This window comes from Ctenocephalides felis, unplaced genomic scaffold, assembly GCF_003426905.1.
Source record: "Ctenocephalides felis isolate EL2017-DRISC unplaced genomic scaffold, ASM342690v1 CF-g0.4_SCAFFOLD_02808, whole genome shotgun sequence".
NCBI lineage: Eukaryota > Metazoa > Arthropoda > Insecta > Siphonaptera > Pulicidae > Ctenocephalides > Ctenocephalides felis.
In genome coordinates, this window is record NW_020538962.1 from 88,035 (window position 1) to 114,711 (window position 26,677).

Below are 26,677 nucleotides of genomic sequence, written 5' to 3' on the forward strand. Positions count from 1 at the left end.
AAAGTATACCGTACATAGACTAAACCTTACAAACAATTATACTAAGCAATTTTGAAATGGTTTTAGACTAATTGTGGACTTACTTGTATTTCCAATTGTGATCTTTAGTTGTAGTTGTTCCAATTCCAGTGAACTCCAGGCGACGCTTCCAAGCTTCAATGGCGGCTTCTCAGGTTCCCGGGTTTTCATTCACGTAGAGCTTTGTTTGGCTTTATGTTTTGACGAACTCGCGTATATTTAATTTTAAAGAGTGGACTGTAATTTTTAATCACTGGATCCGTGTCGATGGACCAAAATGTATAATATACTTAAATGAAAACGCCGATGTTGTCTTAGCCATGTATTTTAAACAACTATATTTTACAGAAATAAAAATAATAAAATCAAAAGCTCAAAATGGCGGGTCAAAAGCCCCCCTACCAGATTTTGGTTATTTCTAAAGCACACCGTTAGATGGCAACATAATTAATTATATTTTATCCAATTGTTAAGGAGCATATGAGGTTTAAATGAGAATTAAAATTTAAAAGCCATAACCTTTTTACACTGTAATTAGAGTTTATTTGAATACCCATAAATGGTCAGAAATTAAACATGTCAGATTTTCAAAATCTTTGCATTGTGTTTGTACTTCTATATGTTTGGTTGAATATAATTGTTCTGCACTCCTTAGGAGTATATGGATATAAATTATTATCGTTTTTTAAAGTAGGATTGATGAAGTATATTATTTACTATATTATTTTCTTCATAAATAAAATAGAATATCTCATATAAGATCTACACCTGCTCAAACGATTTTTGAAAAAATTTGATTCTGCTGTTAGTGTACAGGTGGCTTTAAGGATAAGGCCTTTAGTCAAATCCGAAATTTCTAAAAGATATGTTAAATGCCTCGAAACACTGCCGAATAAACCTCAAGTTTTAATAAAAAATCTTTCTTTTACTTACAACCATGCATTTCCACCAGAAGTTTCGCAAGCTGAATTTTATGACACTGCTGTTAAGGGTGTAGTTGATGGATTGTTTAAGGGCAATTTATTTCTACTAGAATTTAATTTTGACATAACATAACTTTGGTGTAGGTGAATTTATCTCTCATCTATAATCCCAAATTCTATTTTTATCTTCAGTATCTTTACTTTATTATTTATTATTTTGTTCAATCTAAAAATATATTTTAGGCTACAATGTGACAATATTAGCTTATGGTCAGACTGGCTCCGGAAAAACTCATTCCATGGGCATGGCTTATTCAGTTGGACCAGTCGAGGAGATGGGTGTTATACCAAGAGCAGTAAAAGACATTTTTCAAAAAATTTCAACTCTGACGGAGCAATATAATTTTCAATTACAAGTTAGATCAATATAAACTACTTTCCAAATATTAAAGCAATAAATTTAAAGTGTATTGTTAAGGAGCATATGAGGTTTAAATGAGAATTAAAATTTAAAAGCCATAACCTTTTTACACTGTAATTAGAGTTTATTTGAATACCCATAAATGGTCAGAAATTAAACATGTCAGATTTTCAAAATCTTTGCATTGTGTTTGTACTTCTATATGTTTGGTTGAATATAATTGTTCTGCACTCCTTAGGAGTATATGGATATAAATTATTATCGTTTTTTAAAGTAGGATTGATGAAGTTATATTTATTTACTATATTATTTTCTTCATAATAAAATAGAATATCTCATATAAGATCTACACCTGCTCAAACGATTTTTGAAAAAATTTGATTCTGCTGTTAGTGTACAGGTGCTTTAAGGATGAGGCCTTTAGTCAAATCCGAAATTCTAAAAGATATGTTAAATGCCTCGAAACACTGCCGAATAAACCTCAAGTTTTAATAAAAAATCTTTCTTTTACTAACAACCATGCATTTCCACCAGAAGTTTCGCAAGCTGAATTTTATGACACTGCTGTTAAGGGTTAGTTGATGGATTGTTTAAGGGCAATTTATTTCTACTAGAATTTAATTTTGACATAACATAACTTTGGTGTAGGTGAATTTATCTCTCATCTATAATCCCAAATTTATTTTTATCTCAGTATCTTTACTTTATTATTTATTATTTTGTTCAATCTAAAAATATATTTTAGGCTACAATGTGACAATATTAGCTTATGGTAGACTGGCTCCGGAAAACTCATTCCATGGGCATGGCTTATTCAGTTGGACCAGTCGAGGAGATGGGTGTTATACCAAGAGCAGTAAAAGACATTTTTCAAAAAATTTCAACTCTGACGGAGCAATATAATTTTCAATTACAAGTTAGATCAATATAAACTACTTTCCAAATATTAAAGCAATAAATTTAAAGTGTATTGTTGTATAATATACTTAAATGAAAACGCCGATGTTGTCTTAGCCATGTATTTTAAACAACTATATTTTTACAGAATAAAATAATAAAATCAAAAGCTCAAAATGGCGGTCAAAAGCCCCCCTACCAGATTTTGGTTATTTCTAAAGCACACCGTAGATGGCAACATAATTATTATATTTTATCCATATTCCCGCCCGATGCGTATGCATCCATCAGTACAACAATTTGTGAAGTTTATTAAAGAATACAACCCGAAGATATATTAAGATATAACCTATGAATTGCGAAAAGAAATGACATGACATATAACCTAGATATATAATAATATGTGACATGAGTTCTTAAACCTAATATGCATGAATAATAAAGATAATAATATAATATAACATGATAACAGTATAAGGTTCAAAATTTGTAAATGAATATGGTCTTATGGATAACTAAATCTAACATGATATACTAAAAGATTTCTAATGGAAATTTTAATCCTAAGGATAAGTATCATAAATTTTTTAATCCCTATTACTAAATATTTATATGAACATTATATAACAAACTTAAGATATTTCATACACAAATATTTTCAAGCTTCCTTCATAACTAATGGCGTTAGTTTTACAATTGGTCGCATATAAGAGCCCTTCATAGTCCTCACAGTTGCAACTCGAACTTTGCCATCTTTGCCTGGATGTACATGGGTTACTCGTCCTAATGGCCAGTTTATTGGTGGTACATGGTCTTCCTGAATTAGTACTACTGTGCCCACTTCTAGATTGCTGGTGCCCGAACTCCATTTTGTACGTCTTTGTAGTTCTGAGAGATAGGCCTTTGACCACAAAAGCCAAAACCGATCTCGCATTGCTGTAATTGCTTGTGTATGCTTAATCTATTGGTAATAACTTTGTCATTTATTGGTTCAGGGATGGCAGTCTATTCCGGATGTTGTTTCCTGAATCTCCTGCACTCTGTTGCTAACAAACATTTTAGCTTGCTGGGATCAGTTTTTAACCATCCCAAAACAATGGTCGAATCACTCCACATGAACGTTTTGTCAAAATGTATATTGATTACCTTACTTATGTGCTTATAAAGTCTAGCTAATAGTAATGCTGCGCATAGTTCTAGTCGTGGCAGAGTCACATTCTTGATTGGTGCTACTTTTGATTTGGCAGTTAATAGCCTTGATGATATAGAATTATTGTTATATATGCCCGAACATAGATGCATGCTCCATATGCTGCCATTGATGCATCAGCGAATCCATGGCACTCAATTTGTTTTATTGGTTCTTGGTTGAACATATACCGTTGAATCTTTATTTCTTTTAGAAGAGTGAACTGATTTTGAAGGGTTTTCCACTCTTCTTTAATTGTTGCTGGAACTTCTTCATCCCAATCAGTCTTCTGTTTCCATATCTTTTGCATTATCATCTTCGCCTTGACTACGACTGGGGCTATAAGTCCCATTGGGTCGAAGATTTGGGATATGGCTGATAAAATGGCTCTTTTTGTGAAAGTTCTTTGGAATGCTGATGGAATTGTTGCCTTAAAAATGTCTTCTGTCGGGTTCCATAATAACCCCAATGCTTTAATTATTCCAGTTTTATCAATGAAGCACGTATTTCTAATTCTTGATTTTCTTGTGCAATTGTGTTTAAAAATTCTTGATTATTGCTGGACCACTTGTGTAGAGAAAATCCTCCGCGGCCAAGCATTGTCACAAGTTGATCAGATTTAATATGAAGATCTGTTATGGAGTTTGCTCCTGTTATTATATCGTCTACATAGCAGTCTTGTTTAATAATATCTGCTGCTACAGGTGTACTGCTTTCTTCATCCTCTGCTAGTTTATTCAAAACACGAATTGCTAAATAGGGTGCGGAAGATGTGCCATAGGTTACTTGTTAATTTATAACAACGAATGTCTTCCTTTGGGTCACATCTCCACAAAATCCTTTGCACTTCTTGATCTTTTTTAGCAACTTTTATTTGCCTGTACATTTTTGTAATATCTGTTATAAAAACATACTTCCAGCATCGAAATCTAATTAGTATTGATATTAATTCTTGCTGTAGCTTAGGTCCTGTATGTAAGATGTCATTTAATGATATATTATTAGATGTTTTAGCCGAAGCATCAAATACTACCCGCAACTTGGTTGTACCATATTCTTTTATAACGGGGTGATGTGGAAGATAATAAACTGGATTTTCTTGAGTTGAATGTTGTATCACTGTGGTTTCTTGCGCATGGCCTAACCGAATATACTCTTCCATAAACTCTGCATATTTATTCAAAAGGTTTTTATCTGATTTAAAGCGTCTTTCCAGGTTTAACAGGCGTGACTTGGCTAGATGGAATGATTCTCCAAGTTCTGACTTTCTATTTTCAATAAATGGTAGACTCACCTCATATCTTCCATTTTCATGTCGGTGAACTGTCTTTAAAAAGTGGTCTTCACAGATTTTGTCCGAACCCTGCATTGGAGGACTGCTGTCTATTTCTTCGATTTGCCAAAACTTTGTTATTTCGCAATTTAATTGATCATTGGAAATGAATCCTACATAACTCGGTTGCATCGATGGCTCCTTATATGGTCCTGAAAGCATCCATCCAAGCTTGCTGTTTTTCAACATGGGAAGTTTATAGCCTAGTTTTATACTACCTTGCTGTATGATTTCAAAGAATAATTCTGCTCCTATTAGTACGTCAACTGGCCCAGGATTTGAAAATGAAGGATCTGCTAATTTTATGTTATTTGGAATCTTCCAGTCACTGGCATCAACTTTTTGTGCAGGTAAATTTGTTGTAATTTTATCTATTACAATACAGTTTATTGATCTGCTATACGAACTATTAATTGAATTTATCTTGATTTTAGTTGATTTAGATACTCCTAATGACTTGCCCTGTAGTACACTCAGAGTGTTTCGGGAATTAAATTGTGGGAGCTGCAGTCTTTCTGCTAAATCTTTTGTGACCAGGTTGGTCTGTGAGCCACTATCCAATAGTGCTCTTGCTTCACAAAGCTCCCCTCGAGTGTTTTCAATGTTGATGATTGCAGTGGCTAACAAAACGCTTATGGAATTGGACTCTTGTGAAAATAGTACCTTTTGCGTAGTTTCACTGCTTCTCACTTTTTCCTCTGAGGTGGAATCTTTATTATCATTATATACATGCATCATTGTGTGGTGTTTCTTCTGGCATATTTTGCAATTCTGACTGAATTTACATACATCTGGTGAATGAGCAGGTTCTAAACATTTCTCGCAATGGAGATTAAGTCTTAAAATTTCCTGTCTTTGTGTTATTGGTAGTTTCTTAAATTTAAAGCAATTATATACACGATGTCCTTTCAATTTACAATATATACATGGTTTGTGCTGATTATCTTGAGACACTATATTTACAGATTTTATTTTTGCTCCGGAATGTTCTATCTTACCAGTCTTGGTTGCAGTTTCCAACGCACACGACCTGGTTTCAAGAAATTTATAAAATTTGTTTAACGTTGGCAGCTCTCCTTCTTGTTGTGATAGACTCCAAGCTAAACGAGTATGGTGATCTAATTTATTTGTGAGCTGAAAAAACTAAAATTATGTCCCAATAAACTGCATCTTCGTGAATTGTTACTAGTGACTGCGTCTGCTGCCTCGCTTGGTTCAAAAATGATTGTAGATTTTCATGTGAACCTCGTAGTATAGGTTTTATGTCATTTAGAGATTGTAGATGTGATGTAATTATTAAGTATTTATTGTTGTATCTATCTTGCAGTAAATTATATGCCGTGTTGTAATTTTCATTGGTCATAGAAAGATTTGTTATTAAGTCAGATGCTGGTGATTGTAGTGTCCCTTTTAAATAATGAAGTTTTTGAACGTCTGACAAATGCTCGTTGTTGTGTATAAGTGAATTGTAAATATCTATGAATGCATTCCATTCCGAATAATTTCCATTGAACTTTGGTAAATTTATGTCTGGAAGTTTGATGTTAATTTGCCTATGTTTTAAATCTATATTTGGTTTATTTTCGTTAATGTTAGTTTCTAAAATATCTTCAATTTGAGCTGACAATTCAAAATGTAAATCAAATAACTCCTCATATTCTTTTGAGTAAGTTCCTGGACATCTAACATCTAATTCAGTTTGATTTTCTTCTAAACTTTGAAGAATCTCAACTAGTTTCTTTTTTCGGAGGATTAAGCCATGTTTGCTATCTCCTTCTCGAAAGTTATTAATAAAATTCTGAATAAGCGCGATAGATTTTATCAATCGAGCCCTTTGTTGTTTGAGCGTCTCAATGTCCGCCATTTTAAATTTTACAAGAAACGCACGTGTAAAATATACGATAGTTTATATATAAATTTGCTACCGCAATTTGTTTAAATCCGTAGTTTTTGAATGTAATGGGAAAATTGTATTGATATATAATAGGAATATGTTCCTAATTCCTATCCCGATTTATTAAATAACCACAATGACAAAGTATACCGTACATAGACTAAACCTTACAAACAATTATACTAAGCAATTTTGAAATGGTTTTAGACTAATTGTGGACTTACTTGTATTTCCAATTGTGATCTTTAGTTGTAGTTGTTCCAATTCCAGTGAACTCCAGGCGACGCTTCCAAGCTTCAATGGCGGCTTCTCAGGTTCCCGGGTTTTCATTCACGTAGAGCTTTGTTTGGCTTTATGTTTTGACGAACTCGCGTATATTTAATTTTAAAGAGTGGACTGTAATTTTTAATCACTGGATCCGTGTCGATGGACCAAAATGTATAATATACTTAAATGAAAACGCCGATGTTGTCTTAGCCATGTATTTTAAACAACTATATTTTACAGAAATAAAAATAATAAAATCAAAAGCTCAAAATGGCGGGTCAAAGAGCCCCCCTACCAGATTTTGGTTATTTCTAAAGCACACCGTTAGATGGCAACATAATTAATTATATTTTATCCAATTGTTAAGGAGCATATGAGGTTTAAATGAGAATTAAAATTAAAAGCCATAACCTTTTACACTGTAATTAGAGTTTATTTGAATACCCATAAATGGTCAGAAATTAAACATGTCAGATTTTCAAAATCTTTGCATTGTGTTTGTACTTCTATATGTTTGGTTGAATATAATTGTTCTGCACTCCTTAGGAGTATATGGATATAAATTATTATCGTTTTTTAAAGTAGGATTGATGAAGTATATTATTTACTATATTATTTTCTTCATAAATAAAATAGAATATCTCATATAAGATCTACACCTGCTCAAACGATTTTTTGAAAAAATTTGATTCTGCTGTTAGTGTACAGGTGGCTTTAAGGATAAGGCCTTTAGTCAAATCCGAAATTTCTAAAAGATATGTTAAATGCCTCGAAACACTGCCGAATAAACCTCAAGTTTTAATAAAAAATCTTTCTTTTACTTACAACCATGCATTTCCACCAGAAGTTTCGCAAGCTGAATTTTATGACACTGCTGTTAAGGGTTTAGTTGATGGATTGTTTAAGGGCAATTTATTTCTACTAGAATTTAATTTTGACATAACATAACTTTGGTGTAGGTGAATTTATCTCTCATCTATAATCCCAAATTCTATTTTTATCTTCAGTATCTTTACTTTATTATTTATTATTTTGTTCAATCTAAAAATATATTTTAGGCTACAATGTGACAATATTAGCTTATGGTCAGACTGGCTCCGGAAAAACTCATTCCATGGGCATGGCTTATTCAGTTGGACCAGTCGAGGAGATGGGTGTTATACCAAGAGCAGTAAAAGACATTTTTCAAAAAATTTCAACTCTGACGGAGCAATATAATTTTCAATTACAAGTTAGATCAATATAAACTACTTTCCAAATATTAAAGCAATAAATTTAAAGTGTATTGTTGTATAATATACTTAAATGAAAACGCCGATGTTGTCTTAGCCATGTATTTTAAACAACTATATTTTACAGAAATAAAAAATAATAAAATCAAAAGCTCAAAATGGCGGGTCAAAAAGCCCCCCTACCAGATTTTGGTTATTTCTAAAGCACACCGTTAGATGGCAACATAATTAATTATATTTTATCCATATTCCCGCCCGATGCGTATGCATCCATCATTACAACAATTTGTGAAGTTATTAAAGAATACAACCCGAAGATATATTAAGATATAACCTATGAATTGCGAAAAGAAATGACATGACATATAACCTAGATAATATAATAATATGTGACATGAGTTCTAAACCTAATATGCATGAATAATAAAGATAATATATAATATAACATGATAACAGTATAAGGTTCAAAATTGTAAATGAATATGGTCTTATGGATAACTAAATCTAACATGATATACTAAAAGATTTCTAAATGGAAATTTTAATCCTAAGGATAAGTATCATAAATTTTTAATCCCTATTACTAAATATATATGAACATTATATAACAAAACTTAAGATATTTCATATTTTCAATTACAAGTTAGATCAATATAAACTACTTTCCAAATATTAAAGCAATAAATTTAAAGTGTATTGTTGTATAATATACTTAAATGAAAACGCCGATGTTGTCTAGCCATGTATTTTAAACAACTATATTTTACAGAAATAAAATAATAAAATCAAAAGCTCACAAATGGCGGGTCAAAAGCCCCCCTACCAGATTTTGGTTATTTCTAAAGCACACCGTTAGATGGCAACATAATTAATTATATTTTATCCATATTCCCGCCGATGCGTATGCATCCATCATTACAACAATTTGTGAAGTTTATTAAAGAATACAACCCGAAGATATATTAAGATATAACCTATGAATTGCGAAAAGAAATGACATGACATATAACCTAGATAATATAATAATATGTGACATGAGTTCTTAACCTAATATGCATGAATAATAAAGATAATAATATAATATAACATGATAACAGTATAAGGTTCAAAATTGTAAATGAATATGGTCTTATGGATAACTAAATCTAACATGATATACTAAAAGATTTCTAAATGGAAATTTTAATCCTAAGGATAAGTATCATAAATTTTTTAATCCCTATTACTAAATATTTATATGAACATTATATAACAAAACTTAAGATATTTCATACACAATATATTTTCAAGCTTCCTTCATAACTAATGGCGTTAGTTTTACAATTGGTCGCATATAAGAGCCCTTCATAGTCCTCACAGTTGCAACTCGAACTTTGCCATCTTTGCCTGGATGTACATGGGTTACTCGTCCTAATGGCCAGTTTATTGGTGGTACATGGTCTTCCTGAATTAGTACTACTGTGCCCACTTCTAGATTGCTGGTGCCCGAACTCCATTTTGTACGTCTTTGTAGTTCTGAGAGATAGGCCTTTGACCACAAAAGCCAAAACCGATCTCGCATTGCTGTAATTTGCTTGTGTATGCTTAATCTATTGGTAATAACTTTGTCATTTATTGGTTCAGGGATGGCAGTCATAAGGTCTCCAATTAAAAAATGACTGGGACTTAAATATATAGTATCGGTATTTAATATTATATTAATAAAGTCAAATATTCTTCATAGGTCAAACATGTGGATCCTATAACTCTATGTAAGTAATGTTTCATAGATTTGATATTACTTTCCCAGAGGCCTCCAAAGTGTGGAGCATGGGAAGGTATAAATTTCCATGTGATACCCATATTTGCTACACATTCAATAATGTTTTTTCTGTTGATTTCTAGTTTAAAAATTTATACAGTTCATTTAATTGTCTACTAGCTCCAACAAAGTTTGTTCCATTGTCACTATGGATTGTAGAACATACACCTCTGCGTGAAACAAAACGCTTTAATGAAGCCAAAATGATTTTGTTGAGAGCTCTGTAACCAAATCTTGCCATCTTTGCCTGGATGTACATGGGTTACTCGTCCTAATGGCCAGTTTATTGGTGGTACATGGTCTTCCTGAATTAGTACTACTGTGCCCACTTCTAGATTGCTGGTGCCCGAACTCCATTTTGTACGTCTTTGTAGTTCTGAGAGATAGGCCTTGACCACAAAAAAGCCAAAACGATCTCGCATTGCTGTAATTTGCTTGTGTATGCTTAATCTATTGGTAATAACTTTGTCATTTATTGGTTCAGGGATGGCAGTCATAAGGTCTCCAATAAAAAATGACTGGGACTTAAATATATAGTATCGGTATATTATAATATTATATTAATAAAGTCAAATATTCTTCATAGGTCAAACATGTGGATCCTATAACTCTATGTAAGTAATGTTTCATAGATTTGATATTACTTTCCCAGAGGCCTCCAAAGTGTGGAGCATGGGAAGGTATAAATTTCCATGTGATACCCATATTTGCTACACATTCAATAATGTTTTTTCTGTTGATTTCTAGTTAAAAAATTTATACAGTTCATTAATTGTTACTAGCTCCAACAAAGTTTGTTCCATTGTCACTATGGATTGTAGAACATACACCTCTGCGTGAAACAAAACGCTTTAATGAAGCCAAAAATGATTTTGTTGAGAGCTCCTGTTATTATATCGTCTACATAGCAGTCTTGTTTAATAATATCTGCTGCTACAGGTGTACTGCTTTCTTCATCCTCTGCTAGTTTATTCAAAACACGAATTGCTAAATAGGGTGCGGAAGAGTGCCATAGGTTATGTTGTTAATTATAACAACGAATGTCTTCCTTTGGGTCACATCTCCACAAAATCCTTTGCACTTCTTGATCTTTTTTAGCAACTTTTATGCCTGTACATTTTGTAATATCTGTTATAAAAACTACTTCCAGCATCGAAATCTAATTAGTATGATATTAATTCTTGCTGTAGCTTAGGTCCTGTAGTAAGATGTCATTTAATGATATATTATTAGGATTTTCTTGAGTTGAATGTTGTATCACTGTGGTTTCTTGCGCATGGCCTAACCGAATATACTCTTCCATAAACTCTGCATATTTATTCAAAAGGTTTTTATCTGATTTAAAGCGTCTTTCCAGGTTTAACAGGCGTGACTTGGTTAGATGGAATGATTCTCCAAGTTCTGACTTTCTATTTTCAATAAATGGTAGACTCACCTCATATCTCCATTTTCATGTCGGTGAACTGTCTTTTAAAAAGTGGTTCACAGATTTTGTCCGAACCCTGCATTGGAGGACTGCTGTCTATTCTTCGATTTGCCAAAACTTTGTTATTTCGCAATTTAATTGATCATTGGAAATGAATCCTACATAACTCGGTTGCATCGATGGCTCCTTATATGGTCCTGAAAGCATCCATCCAAGCTTGCTGTTTTTCAACATGGGAAGTTTATAGCCTAGTTTTATACTACCTTGCTGTATGATTTCAAAGAATAATTCTGCTCCTATTAGTACGTCAACTGGCCCAGGATTTGAAAATGAAGGATCTGCTAATTTTATGTTATTTGGAATCTTCCAGTCACTGGCATCAATTTTTTGTGCAGGTAAATTTGTTGTAATTGATCTGCTATACGAACTATTAATTGAATTTATCTTATTTAGTTGATTTAGATACTCCTAATGACTTGCCCTGTAGTACACTCAGAGTGTTTCGGGAATTAAATTGTGGGAGCTGCAGTCTTTCTGCTAAATCTTTTGTGACCCAGGTTGGTCTGTGAGCCACTATCCAATAGTGCTCTTGCTTCACAAAGCTCCCCTCGAGTATTTTCAATATTGATGATTGCAGTGGCTAACAAAACGCTTATGGAATTGGACTCTTGTGAAAATAGTACCTTTTGCGTAGTTTCACTGCTTCTCACTTTTTCCTCTGAGGTGGAATCTTTATTATCATTATATACATGCATCATTGTGTGGTGTTTCTTCTGGCATATTTTGCAATTCTGACTGAATTTACATACATCTGGTGAATGAGCAGGTTCTAAACATTTCTCGCAATGGAGATTAAGTCTTAAAATTTCCTGTCTTTGTGTTATTGGTAGTTTCTTAAATTTAAAGCAATTATATACACGATGTCCTTTCAATTTACAATATATACATGGTTTGTGCTGATTATCTTGAGACACTATATTTACAGATTTTATTTTTGCTCCGGAATGTTCTATCTTACCAGTCTTGGTTGCAGTTTCCAACGCACACGACCTGGTTTCAAGAAATTTATAAAATTGTTTAACGTTGGCAGCTCTCCTTCTTGTTGTGATAGACTCCAAGCTAAACGAGTATGGTGATCTAATTTATTTGTGAGCTGAAAAACTAAAATTATGTCCCAATAAACTGCATCTTCGTGAATTGTTACTAGTGACTGCGTCTGCTGCCTCGCTTGGTTCAAAAATGATTGTAGATTTTCATGTGAACCTCGTAGTATAGGTTTTATGTCATTTAGAGATTGTAGATGTGATGTAATTATTAAGTATTTATTGTTGTATCTATCTTGCAGTAAATTATATGCCGTGTTGTAATTTTCATTGGTCATAGAAAGATTTGTTATTAAGTCAGATGCTGGTGATTGTAGTGTCCCTTTTAAATAATGAAGTTTTTGAACGTCTGACAAATGCTCGTTGTTGTGTATAAGTGAATTGTAAATATCTATGAATGCATTCCATTCCGAATAATTTCCATTGAACTTTGGTAAATTTATGTCTGGAAGTTTGATGTTAATTTGCCTATGTTTTAAATCTATATTTGGTTTATTTTCGTTAATGTTAGTTTCTAAAATATCTTCAATTTGAGCTGACAATTCAAAATGTAAATCAAATAACTCCTCATATTCTTTTGAGTAAGTTCCTGGACATCTAACATCTAATTCAGTTTGATTTTCTTCTAAACTTTGAAGAATCTCAACTAGTTTCTTTTTTCGGAGGATTAAGCCATGTTTGCTATCTCCTTCTCGAAAGTTATTAATAAATTCTGAATAAGCGCGATAGATTTTATCAATCGAGCCCTTTGTTGTTTGAGCGTCTCAATGTCCGCCATTTTAAATTTACAAGAAACGCACGTGTAAAATATACGATAGTTTATATATAAATTTGCTACCGCAATTTGTTTAAATCCGTAGTTTTTGAATGTAATGGGAAAATTGTATTGATATATAATAGGAATATGTTCCTAATTCCTATCCCGATTTATTAAATAACCACAATGACAAAGTATACCGTACATAGACTAAACCTTACAAACAATTATACTAAGCAATTTTGAAATGGTTTTAGACTAATTGTGGACTTACTTGTATTTCCAATTGTGATCTTTAGTTGTAGTTGTTCCAATTCCAGTGAACTCCAGGCGACGCTTCCAAGCTTCAATGGCGGCTTCTCAGGTTCCCGGGTTTTCATTCACGTAGAGCTTTGTTTGGCTTTATGTTTTGACGAACTCGCGTATATTTAATTTTAAAGAGTGGACTGTAATTTTAATCACTGGATCCGTGTCGATGGACCAAAATGTATAATATACTTAAATGAAAACGCCGATGTTGTCTTAGCCATGTATTTTAAACAACTATATTTTACAGAAATAAAAATAATAAAATCAAAAGCTCAAAATGGCGGGTCAAAAGCCCCCCTACCAGATTTTGGTTATTTCTAAAGCACACCGTTAGATGGCAACATAATTAATTATATTTTATCCAATTGTTAAGGAGCATATGAGGTTTAAATGAGAATTAAAATTTAAAAGCCATAACCTTTTTACACTGTAATTAGAGTTTATTTGAATACCCATAAATGGTCAGAAATTAAACATGTCAGATTTTCAAAATCTTTGCATTGTGTTTGTACTTCTATATGTTTGGTTGAATATAATTGTTCTGCACTCCTTAGGAGAGTATATGGATATAAATTATTATCGTTTTTTAAAGTAGGATTGATGAAGTATATTATTTACTATATTATTTTCTTCATAAATAAAATAGAATATCTCATATAAGATCTACACCTGCTCAAACGATTTTTGAAAAAATTTGATTCTGCTGTTAGTGTACAGGTGGCTTTAAGGATAAGGCCTTTAGTCAAATCCGAAATTTCTAAAAGATATGTTAAATGCCTCGAAACACTGCCGAATAAACCTCAAGTTTTAATAAAAAATCTTTCTTTTACTTACAACCATGCATTTCCACCAGAAGTTTCGCAAGCTGAATTTTATGACACTGCTGTTAAGGGTTGATGTAGTTGATGGATTGTTTAAGGGCAATTTATTTCTACTAGAATTTAATTTTGACATAACATAACTTTGGTGTAGGTGAATTAATCTCTCATCTATAATCCCAAATTCTATTTTTATCTTCAGTATCTTTACTTTATTATTTATTATTTTGTTCAATCTAAAAATATATTTTAGGCTACAATGTGACAATATTAGCTTATGGTCAGACTGGCTCCGGAAAAACTCATTCCATGGGCATGGCTTATTCAGTTGGACCAGTCGAGGAGATAGGTGTTATACCAAGAGCAGTAAAAGACATTTTTCAAAAAATTTCAACTCTGACGGAGCAATATAATTTTCAATTACAAGTTAGATCAATATAAACTACTTTCCAAATATTAAAGCAATAAATTTAAAGTGTATTGTTAAGGAGCATATGAGGTTTAAATGAGAATTAAAATTTAAAAGCCATAACCTTTTTACACTGTAATTAGAGTTTATTTGAATACCCATAAATGGTCAGAAATTAAACATGTCAGATTTTCAAAATCTTTGCATTGTGTTTGTACTTCTATATGTTTGGTTGAATATAATTGTTCTGCACTCCTTAGGAGAGTATATGGATATAAATTATTATCGTTTTTTAAAGTAGGATTGATGAAGTATATTATTTACTATATTATTTTCTTCATAAATAAAATAGAATATCTCATATAAGATCTACACCTGCTCAAACGATTTTTGAAAAAATTTGATTCTGCTGTTAGTGTACAGGTGGCTTTAAGGATAAGGCCTTTAGTCAAATCCGAAATTTCTAAAAGATATGTTAAATGCCTCGAAACACTGCCGAATAAACCTCAAGTTTTAATAAAAAATCTTTCTTTTACTTACAACCATGCATTTCCACCAGAAGTTTCGCAAGCTGAATTTTATGACACTGCTGTTAAGGGTTGATGTAGTTGATGGATTGTTTAAGGGTAATTTATTTCTACTAGAATTTAATTTTGACATAACATAACTTTGGTGTAGGTGAATTTATCTCTCATCTATAATCCCAAATTCTATTTTTATCTTCAGTATCTTTACTTTATTATTTATTATTTTGTTCAATCTAAAAATATATTTTAGGCTACAATGTGACAATATTAGCTTATGGTCAGACTGGCTCCGGAAAAACTCATTCCATGGGCATGGCTTATTCAGTTGGACCAGTCGAGGAGATGGGTGTTATACCAAGAGCAGTAAAAGACATTTTTCAAAAAATTTCAACTCTGACGGAGCAATATAATTTTCAATTACAAGTTAGATCAATATAAACTACTTTCCAAATATTAAAGCAATAAATTTAAAGTGTATTGTTAAGGAGCATATGAGGTTTAAATGAGAATTAAAATTTAAAAGCCATAACCTTTTTACACTGTAATTAGAGTTTATTTGAATACCCATAAATGGTCAGAAATTAAACATGTCAGATTTTCAAAATCTTTGCATTGTGTTTGTACTTCTATATGTTTGGTTGAATATAATTGTTCTGCACTCCTTAGGAGAGTATATGGATATAAATTATTATCGTTTTTTAAAGTAGGATTGATGAAGTATATTATTTACTATATTATTTTCTTCATAAATAAAATAGAATATCTCATATAAGATCTACACCTGCTCAAACGATTTTTGAAAAAATTTGATTCTGCTGTTAGTGTACAGGTGGCTTTAAGGATAAGGCCTTTAGTCAAATCCGAAATATCTAAAAGATATGTTAAATGCCTCGAAACACTGCCGAATAAACCTCAAGTTTTAATAAAAAATCTTTCTTTTACTTACAACCATGCATTTCCACCAGAAGTTTCGCAAGCTGAATTTTATGACACTGCTGTTAAGGGTTGATGTAGTTGATGGATTGTTTAAGGGCAATTTATTTCTACTAGAATTTAATTTTGACATAACATAACTTTGGTGTAGGTGAATTTATCTCTCATCTATAATCCCAAATTCTATTTTTATCTTCAGTATCTTTACTTTATTATTTATTATTTTGTTCAATCTAAAAATATATTTTAGGCTACAATGTGACAATATTAGCTTATGGTCAGACTGGCTCCGGAAAAACTCATTCCATGGGCATGGCTTATTCAGTTGGACCAGTCGAGGAGATGGGTGTTATACCAAGAGCAGTAAAAGACATTTTTCAAAAAATTTCAACTCTGACGGAGCAATATAATTTTCAATTACAAGTTAGATCAATATAAACTACTTTCCAAATATTAAAGCAATAAATTTAAAGTGTATTGTTAAGGAGCATATGAGGTTTAAATGAGAATTAAAATTTAAAAGCCATAACCTTTTTACACTGTAATTAGAGTTTATTTGAATACCCATAAATGGTCAGAAATTAAACATGTCAGATTTTCAAAATCTTTGCATTGTGTTTGTACTTCTATATGTTTGGTTGAATATAATTGTTCTGCACTCCTTAGGAGAGTATATGGATATAAATTATTATCGTTTTTTAAAGTAGGATTGATGAAGTATATTATTTACTATATTATTTTCTTCATAAATAAAATAGAATATCTCATATAAGATCTACACCTGCTCAAACGATTTTTGAAAAAATTTGATTCTGCTGTTAGTGTACAGGTGGCTTTAAGGATAAGGCCTTTAGTCAAATCCGAAATTTCTAAAAGATATGTTAAATGCCTCGAAACACTGCCGAATAAACCTCAAGTTTTAATAAAAAATCTTTCTTTTACTTACAACCATGCATTTCCACCAGAAGTTTCGCAAGCTGAATTTTATGACACTGCTGTTAAGGGTTGATGTAGTTGATGGATTGTTTAAGGGTAATTTATTTCTACTAGAATTTAATTTTGACATAACATAACTTTGGTGTAGGTGAATTTATCTCTCATCTATAATCCCAAATTCTATTTTTATCTTCAGTATCTTTACTTTATTATTTATTATTTTGTTCAATCTAAAAATATATTTTAGGCTACAATGTGACAATATTAGCTTATGGTCAGACTGGCTCCGGAAAAACTCATTCCATGGGCATGGCTTATTCAGTTGGACCAGTCGAGGAGATGGGTGTTATACCAAGAGCAGTAAAAGACATTTTTCAAAAAATTTCAACTCTGACGGAGCAATATAATTTTCAATTACAAGTTAGATCAATATAAACTACTTTCCAAATATTAAAGCAATAAATTTAAAGTGTATTGTTAAGGAGCATATGAGGTTTAAATGAGAATTAAAATTTAAAAGCCATAACCTTTTTACACTGTAATTAGAGTTTATTTGAATACCCATAAATGGTCAGAAATTAAACATGTCAGATTTTCAAAATCTTTGCATTGTGTTTGTACTTCTATATGTTTGGTTGAATATAATTGTTCTGCACTCCTTAGGAGAGTATATGGATATAAATTATTATCGTTTTTTAAAGTAGGATTGATGAAGTATATTATTTACTATATTATTTTCTTCATAAATAAAATAGAATATCTCATATAAGATCTACACCTGCTCAAACGATTTTTGAAAAAAATTGATTCTGCTGTTAGTGTACAGGTGGCTTTAAGGATAAGGCCTTTAGTCAAATCCGAAATTTCTAAAAGATATGTTAAATGCCTCGAAACACTGCCGAATAAACCTCAAGTTTTAATAAAAAATCTTTCTTTTACTTACAACCATGCATTTCCACCAGAAGTTTCGCAAGCTGAATTTTATGACACTGCTGTTAAGGGTTGATGTAGTTGATGGATTGTTTAAGGGTAATTTATTTCTACTAGAATTTAATTTTGACATAACATAACTTTGGTGTAGGTGAATTTATCTCTCATCTATAATCCCAAATTCTATTTTTATCTTCAGTATCTTTACTTTATTATTTATTATTTTGTTCAATCTAAAAATATATTTTAGGCTACAATGTGACAATATTAGCTTATGGTCAGACTGGCTCCGGAAAAACTCATTCCATGGGCATGGCTTATTCAGTTGGACCAGTCGAGGAGATGGGTGTTATACCAAGAGCAGTAAAAGACATTTTTCAAAAAATTTCAACTCTGACGGAGCAATATAATTTTCAATTACAAGTTAGATCAATATAAACTACTTTCCAAATATTAAAGCAATAAATTTAAAGTGTATTGTTAAGGAGCATATGAGGTTTAAATGAGAATTAAAATTTAAAAGCCATAACCTTTTTACACTGTAATTAGAGTTTATTTGAATACCCATAAATGGTCAGAAATTAAACATGTCAGATTTTCAAAATCTTTGCATTGTGTTTGTACTTCTATATGTTTGGTTGAATATAATTGTTCTGCACTCCTTAGGAGAGTATATGGATATAAATTATTATCGTTTTTTAAAGTAGGATTGATGAAGTATATTATTTACTATATTATTTTCTTCATAAATAAAATAGAATATCTCATATAAGATCTACACCTGCTCAAACGATTTTTGAAAAAATTTGATTCTGCTGTTAGTGTACAGGTGGCTTTAAGGATAAGGCCTTTAGTCAAATCCGAAATTTCTAAAAGATATGTTAAATGCCTCGAAACACTGCCGAATAAACCTCAAGTTTTAATAAAAAATCTTTCTTTTACTTACAACCATGCATTTCCACCAGAAGTTTCGCAAGCTGAATTTTATGACACTGCTGTTAAGGGTTGATGTAGTTGATGGATTGTTTAAGGGCAATTTATTTCTACTAGAATTTAATTTTGACATAACATAACTTTGGTGTAGGTGAATTTATCTCTCATCTATAATCCCAAATTCTATTTTTATCTTCAGTATCTTTACTTTATTATTTATTATTTTGTTCAATCTAAAAATATATTTTAGGCTACAATCTGACAATATTAGCTTATGGTCAGACTGGCTCCGGAAAAACTCATTCCATGGGCATGGCTTATTCAGTTGGACCAGTCGAGGAGATGGGTGTTATACCAAGAGCAGTAAAAGACATTTTTCAAAAAATTTCAACTCTGACGGAGCAATATAATTTTCAATTACAAGTTAGATCAATATAAACTACTTTCCAAATATTAAAGCAATAAATTTAAAGTGTATTGTTGTATAATATACTTAAATGAAAACGCCGATGTTGTCTTAGCCATGTATTTTAAACAACTATATTTTACAGAAATAAAAATAATAAAATCAAAAGCTCAAAATGGCGGGTCAAAAGCCCCCCTACCAGATTTTGGTTATTTCTAAAGCACACCGTTAGATGGCAACATAATTAATTATATTTTATCCATATTCCCGCCCGATGCGTATGCATCCATCATTACAACAATTTGTAAAGTTTATTAAAGAATACAACCCGAAGATATATTAAGATATAACCTATGAATTGCGAAAAGAAATGACATGACATATAACCTAGATAATATAATAATATGTGACATGAGTTCTTAAACCTAATATGCATGAATAATAAAGATAATAATATAATATAACATGATAACAGTATAAGGTTCAAAATTGTAAATGAATATGGTCTTATGGATAACTAAATCTAACATGATATACTAAAAGATTTCTAAATGGAAATTTTAATCCTAAGGATAAGTATCATAAATTTTTTAATCCCTATTACTAAATATTTATATGAACATTATATAACAAAACTTAAGATATTTCATACACAAATATATTTTCAAGCTTCCTTCATAACTAATGGCGTTAGTTTTACAATTGGTCGCATATAAGAGCCCTTCATAGTCCTCACAGTTGCAACTCGAACTTTGCCATCTTTGCCTGGATGTACATGGGTTACTCGTCCTAATGGCCAGTTTATTGGTGGTACATGGTCTTCCTGAATTAGTACTACTGTGCCCACTTCTAGATTGCTGGTGCCCGAACTCCATTTTGTACGTCTTTGTAGTTCTGAGAGATAGGCCTTTGACCACAAAAGCCAAAACCGATCTCGCATTGCTGTAATTTGCTTGTGTATGCTTAATCTATTGGTAATAACTTTGTCATTTATTGGTTCAGGGATGGCAGTCATAAGGTCTCCAATTAAAAAATGACTGGGACTTAAATATATAGTATCGGTATATTATAATATTATATTAATAAAGTCAAATATTCTTCATAGGTCAAACATGTGGATCCTATAACTCTATGTAAGTAATGTTTCATAGATTTGATATTACTTTCCCAGAGGCCTCCAAAGTGTGGAGCATGGGAAGGTATAAATTTCCATGTGATACCCATATTTGCTACACATTCAATAATGTTTTTTCTGTTGATTTCTAGTTTAAAAAATTTATACAGTTCATTTAATTGTCTACTAGCTCCAACAAAGTTTGTTCCATTGTCACTATGGATTGTAGAACATACACCTCTGCGTGAAACAAAACGCTTTAATGAAGCCAAAAATGATTTTGTTGAGAGCTCTGTAACCAAATCCAAATGTATAGCTTTTGTTGTCATACATATGTAGATGACAATATATGCTTTAGTTTTAGGAGCCTTTCTTAAACGACTAGATCGTATTAGAACAGGTCCTGCATAATCAATTCCAACTGACAAAAATGGTCGTTGACGTATAACCCTATCTCTGGGTAACGATCCCATTAATTGTTGTGATTGCTCAGCTCGAAATCTTTTGCATTTGATGCATTCTCTAATGATACCCTTAATTTGATTTCTTGCATTTATTGGCCAGTATTTTCTTCTTATGTTCATCAATACTGCCTGAGTACCTGCATGAAGTAATCGCTCATGTTCTTGTTTTATTATTAAATATGTAATCCGATGTCCTTTAGGTAATATTATCGGATGTTTATGTGAAAATGTAAGATCTGACTGGTCTATTCTACCACCCACTCTCAATATTCCTTCAGAATCAATAAATGGGTATAAACCTTTTAATTCTGAACTTGTGTTCAATCCTGTGTACTTATTACTTTCTAATTCATGAATAATTTTATTAAACTCTTCTCTTTGTGCTAATTTGATTATCGCATTGTGAGCATAATCTAATTCTCTGGTGCTCAAAGTTAATGTATCTTTATTATGACGATATTTTAATTTTAAGTTAAATCTCAAACAGTATGCAATTACCCTAATTAATTTATTAAAACTTGAATATTTTGAGTATATTTTTTCTGATTTTATATTGGACTGGTTTATTTGCAGCACTTTTAGTTCTGGCATATCTTCTACTGGCACTTCTTCATACTTATTGGTGGGCCATTCTGAATTTGATAACAACCATGTTGGACCAAACCACCATAAGCTATTATTAATTATTTCCTGAGGAGTGACTCCTCTCGAAACTATGTCTGCTGCGTTGTCCTGTGAAGATACATGACTCCATATTATTCCGGATGTTGTTTCCTGAATCTCCTGCACTCTGTTGCTAACAAACATTTTTAGCTTGCTGGGATCAGTTTTTAACCATCCCAAAACAATGGTCGAATCACTCCACATGAACGTTTTGTCAAAATGTATATTGATTACCTTACTTATGTGCTTATAAAGTCTAGCTAATAGTAATGCTGCGCATAGTTCTAGTCGTGGCAGAGTCACATTCTTGATTGGTGCTACTTTTGATTTGGCAGTTAATAGCCTTGATGATATAGAATTATTGTTATATATTGCCCGAACATAGATGCATGCTCCATATGCTGCCATTGATGCATCAGCGAATCCATGGCACTCAATTTGTTTTATTGGTTCTTGGTTGAACATATACCGTTGAATCTTTATTTCTTTTAGAAGAGTGAACTGATTTTGAAGGGTTTTCCACTCTTCTTTAATTGTTGCTGGAACTTCTTCATCCCAATCAGTCTTCTGTTTCCATATCTTTTGCATTATCATCTTCGCCTTGACTACGACTGGGGCTATAAGTCCCATTGGGTCGAAGATTTGGGATATGGCTGATAAAATGGCTCTTTTTGTGAAAGTTCTTTGGAATGCTGATGGAATTGTTGCCTTAAAAATGTCTTCTGTCGGGTTCCATAATAACCCCAATGCTTTAATTATTCCAGTTTTATCAATGAAGCACGTATTTTCTAATTCTTGATTTTCTTGTGCAATTGTGTTTAAAAATTCTTGATTATTGCTGGACCACTTGTGTAGAGAAAATCCTCCGCGGCCAAGCATTGTCACAAGTTGATCAGATTTAATATGAAGATCTGTTATGGAGTTTGCTCCTGTTATTATATCGTCTACATAGCAGTCTTGTTTAATAATATCTGCTGCTACAGGTGTACTGCTTTCTTCATCCTCTGCTAGTTTATTCAAAACACGAATTGCTAAATAGGGTGCGGAAGATGTGCCATAGGTTACTGTTGTTAATTTATAACAACGAATGTCTTCCTTTGGGTCACATCTCCACAAAATCCTTTGCACTTCTTGATCTTTTTTAGCAACTTTTATTTGCCTGTACATTTTTGTAATATCTGTTATAAAAACATACTTCCAGCATCGAAATCTAATTAGTATTGATATTAATTCTTGCTGTAGCTTAGGTCCTGTATGTAAGATGTCATTTAATGATATATTATTAGATGTTTTAGCCGAAGCATCAAATACTACCCGCAACTTGGTTGTACCATATTCTTTTATAACGGGGTGATGTGGAAGATAATAAACTGGATTTTCTTGAGTTGAATGTTGTATCACTGTGGTTTCTTGCGCATGGCCTAACCGAATATACTCTTCCATAAACTCTGCATATTTATTCAAAAGGTTTTTATCTGATTTAAAGCGTCTTTCCAGGTTTAACAGGCGTGACTTGGCTAGATGGAATGATTCTCCAAGTTCTGACTTTCTATTTTCAATAAATGGTAGACTCACCTCATATCTTCCATTTTCATGTCGGTGAACTGTCTTTAAAAAGTGGTCTTCACAGATTTTGTCCGAACCCTGCATTGGAGGACTGCTGTCTATTTCTTCGATTTGCCAAAACTTTGTTATTTCGCAATTTAATTGATCATTGGAAATGAATCCTACATAACTCGGTTGCATCGATGGCTCCTTATATGGTCCTGAAAGCATCCATCCAAGCTTGCTGTTTTTCAACATGGGAAGTTTATAGCCTAGTTTTATACTACCTTGCTGTATGATTTCAAAGAATAATTCTGCTCCTATTAGTACGTCAACTGGCCCAGGATTTGAAAATGAAGGATCTGCTAATTTTATGTTATTTGGAATCTTCCAGTCACTGGCATCAATTTTTTGTGCAGGTAAATTTGTTGTAATTTTATCTATTACAATACAGTTTATTGATCTGCTATACGAACTATTAATTGAATTTATCTTGATTTTAGTCGATTTAGATACTCCTAATGACTTGCCCTGTAGTACACTCAGAGTGTTTCGGGAATTAAATTGTGGGAGCTGCAGTCTTTCTGCTAAATCTTTTGTGACCAGGTTGGTCTGTGAGCCACTATCCAATAGTGCTCTTGCTTCACAAAGCTCCCCTCGAGTGTTTTCAATGTTGATGATTGCAGTGGCTAACAAAACGCTTATGGAATTGGACTCTTGTGAAAATAGTACCTTTTGCGTAGTTTCACTGCTTCTCACTTTTTCCTCTGAGGTGGAATCTTTATTATCATTATATACATGCATCATTGTGTGGTGTTTCTTCTGGCATATTTTGCAATTCTGACTGAATTTACATACATCTGGTGAATGAGCAGGTTCTAAACATTTCTCGCAATGGAGATTAAGTCTTAAAATTTCCTGTCTTTGTGTTATTGGTAGTTTCTTAAATTTAAAGCAATTATATACACGATGTCCTTTCAATTTACAATATATACATGGTTTGTGCTGATTATCTTGAGACACTATATTTACAGATTTTATTTTTGCTCCGGAATGTTCTATCTTACCAGTCTTGGTTGCAGTTTCCAACGCACACGACCTGGTTTCAAGAAATTTATAAAATTTGTTTAACGTTGGCAGCTCTCCTTCTTGTTGTGATAGACTCCAAGCTAAACGAGTATGGTGATCTAATTTATTTGTGAGCTGAAAAACTAAAATTATGTCCCAATAAACTGCATCTTCGTGAATTGTTACTAGTGACTGCGTCTGCTGCCTCGCTTGGTTCAAAAATGATTGTAGATTTTCATGTGAACCTCGTAGTATAGGTTTTATGTCATTTAGAGATTGTAGATGTGATGTAATTATTAAGTATTTATTGTTGTATCTATCTTGCAGTAAATTATATGCCGTGTTGTAATTTTCATTGGTCATAGAAAGATTTGTTATTAAGTCAGATGCTGGTGATTGTAGTGTCCCTTTTAAATAATGAAGTTTTTGAACGTCTGACAAATGCTCGTTGTTGTGTATAAGTGAATTGTAAATATCTATGAATGCATTCCATTCCGAATAATTTCCATTGAACTTTGGTAAATTTATGTCTGGAAGTTTGATGTTAATTTGCCTATGTTTTAAATCTATATTTGGTTTATTTTCGTTAATGTTAGTTTCTAAAATATCTTCAATTTGAGCTGACAATTCAAAATGTAAATCAAATAACTCCTCATATTCTTTTGAGTAAGTTCCTGGACATCTAACATCTAATTCAGTTTGATTTTCTTCTAAACTTTGAAGAATCTCAACTAGTTTCTTTTTTCGGAGGATTAAGCCATGTTTGCTATCTCCTTCTCGAAAGTTATTAATAAAATTCTGAATAAGCGCGATAGATTTTATCAATCGAGCCCTTTGTTGTTTGAGCGTCTCAATGTCCGCCATTTTAAATTTTACAAGAAACGCACGTGTAAAATATACGATAGTTTATATATAAATTTGCTACCGCAATTTGTTTAAATCCGTAGTTTTTGAATGTAATGGGAAAATTGTATTGATATATAATAGGAATATGTTCCTAATTCCTATCCCGATTTATTAAATAACCACAATGACAAAGTATACCGTACATAGACTAAACCTTACAAACAATTATACTAAGCAATTTTGAAATGGTTTTAGACTAATTGTGGACTTACTTGTATTTCCAATTGTGATCTTTAGTTGTAGTTGTTCCAATTCCAGTGAACTCCAGGCGACGCTTCCAAGCTTCAATGGCGGCTTCTCAGGTTCCCGGGTTTTCATTCACGTAGAGCTTTGTTTGGCTTTATGTTTTGACGAACTCGCGTATATTTAATTTTAAAGAGTGGACTGTAATTTTTAATCACTGGATCCGTGTCGATGGACCAAAATGTATAATATACTTAAATGAAAACGCCGATGTTGTCTTAGCCATGTATTTTAAACAACTATATTTTACAGAAATAAAAATAATAAAATCAAAAGCTCAAAATGGCGGGTCAAAAGCCCCCCTACCAGATTTTGGTTATTTCTAAAGCACACCGTTAGATGGCAACATAATTAATTATATTTTATCCAATTGTTAAGGAGCATATGAGGTTTAAATGAGAATTAAAATTTAAAAGCCATAACCTTTTTACACTGTAATTAGAGTTTATTTGAATACCCATAAATGGTCAGAAATTAAACATGTCAGATTTTCAAAATCTTTGCATTGTGTTTGTACTTCTATATGTTTGGTTGAATATAATTGTTCTGCACTCCTTAGGAGAGTATATGGATATAAATTATTATCGTTTTTTAAAGTAGGATTGATGAAGTATATTATTTACTATATTATTTTCTTCATAAATAAAATAGAATATCTCATATAAGATCTACACCTGCTTAAACGATTTTTGAAAAAATTTGATTCTGCTGTTAGTGTACAGGTGGCTTTAAGGATAAGGCCTTTAGTCAAATCCGAAATTTCTAAAAGATATGTTAAATGCCTCGAAACACTGCCGAATAAACCTCAAGTTTTAATAAAAAATCTTTCTTTTACTTACAACCATGCATTTCCACCAGAAGTTTCGCAAGCTGAATTTTATGACACTGCTGTTAAGGGTTGATGTAGTTGATGGATTGTTTAAGGGTAATTTATTTCTACTAGAATTTAATTTTGACATAACATAACTTTGGTGTAGGTGAATTTATCTCTCATCTATAATCCCAAATTCTATTTTTATCTTCAGTATCTTTACTTTATTATTTATTATTTTGTTCAATCTAAAAATATATTTTAGGCTACAATGTGACAATATTAGCTTATGGTCAGACTGGCTCCGGAAAAACTCATTCCATGGGCATGGCTTATTCAGTTGGACCAGTCGAGGAGATGGGTGTTATACCAAGAGCAGTAAAAGACATTTTTCAAAAAAT

At 32.0% G+C, this 26,677-nt stretch overlaps 3 protein-coding genes across 3 annotated transcripts; all 3 read right to left on the reverse strand.

Annotated features, from left to right (window-relative positions):
- Positions 1-3,264: 3,264 nt before the first annotated feature.
- LOC113381323 lies at positions 3,265-3,800 on the reverse strand. Its single transcript, XM_026620273.1, has 2 exons — positions 3,640-3,800; positions 3,265-3,514 (listed from the first exon to the last, which is right to left on the reverse strand). The coding sequence occupies exons 1-2, from the start codon at positions 3,798-3,800 to the stop codon at positions 3,265-3,267; spliced, it is 411 nt and encodes a 136-aa protein (XP_026476058.1).
- A 125-nt stretch (positions 3,801-3,925) lies between these two features.
- LOC113381324 lies at positions 3,926-6,645 on the reverse strand. The gene is made up of 3 exons (XM_026620274.1): positions 5,968-6,645; positions 4,235-5,915; positions 3,926-4,176 (listed from the first exon to the last, which is right to left on the reverse strand). The coding sequence occupies exons 1-3, from the start codon at positions 6,643-6,645 to the stop codon at positions 3,926-3,928; spliced, it is 2,610 nt and encodes an 869-aa protein (XP_026476059.1).
- Positions 6,646-20,536: 13,891 nt separating this feature from the next.
- Positions 20,537-25,180, reverse strand: LOC113381325. Its single transcript, XM_026620275.1, has 2 exons — positions 21,612-25,180; positions 20,537-21,539 (listed from the first exon to the last, which is right to left on the reverse strand). Exons 1-2 carry the CDS (start codon positions 25,178-25,180, stop codon positions 20,537-20,539), a joined length of 4,572 nt encoding a protein of 1,523 aa, XP_026476060.1.
- Between the last annotated feature and the right edge of the window lie 1,497 nt (positions 25,181-26,677).

Excerpts from the sequence above, each read along its gene's own strand:
- LOC113381325 (XM_026620275.1), bottom strand. The coding sequence starts at position 25,180 with ATGGCGGACATTGAGACGCTCAAACAACAAAGGGCTCGATTGATAAAA. Across the intron at positions 21,540-21,611 it reads ATGCCAGAACTAAAAGTGCT|GGTAATTGCATACTGTTTGA; the intron begins GCAAATAAACCA and ends TAAATTAATTAG.
- LOC113381324 (XM_026620274.1), bottom strand. The coding sequence starts at position 6,645 with ATGGCGGACATTGAGACGCTCAAACAACAAAGGGCTCGATTGATAAAA. Across the intron at positions 5,916-5,967 it reads GGCAGCAGACGCAGTCACTA|CTCACAAATAAATTAGATCA; the intron begins GTAACAATTCAC and ends TAGTTTTTTCAG. Across the intron at positions 4,177-4,234 it reads TCGTTGTTATAAATTAACAA|CAGAGGATGAAGAAAGCAGT; the intron begins GTAACCTATGGC and ends TGAATAAACTAG.
- LOC113381323 (XM_026620273.1), bottom strand. The coding sequence starts at position 3,800 with ATGGGACTTATAGCCCCAGTCGTAGTCAAGGCGAAGATGATAATGCAA. Across the intron at positions 3,515-3,639 it reads AAAGAAATAAAGATTCAACG|GCTATTAACTGCCAAATCAA; the intron begins GTATATGTTCAA and ends TATATCATCAAG.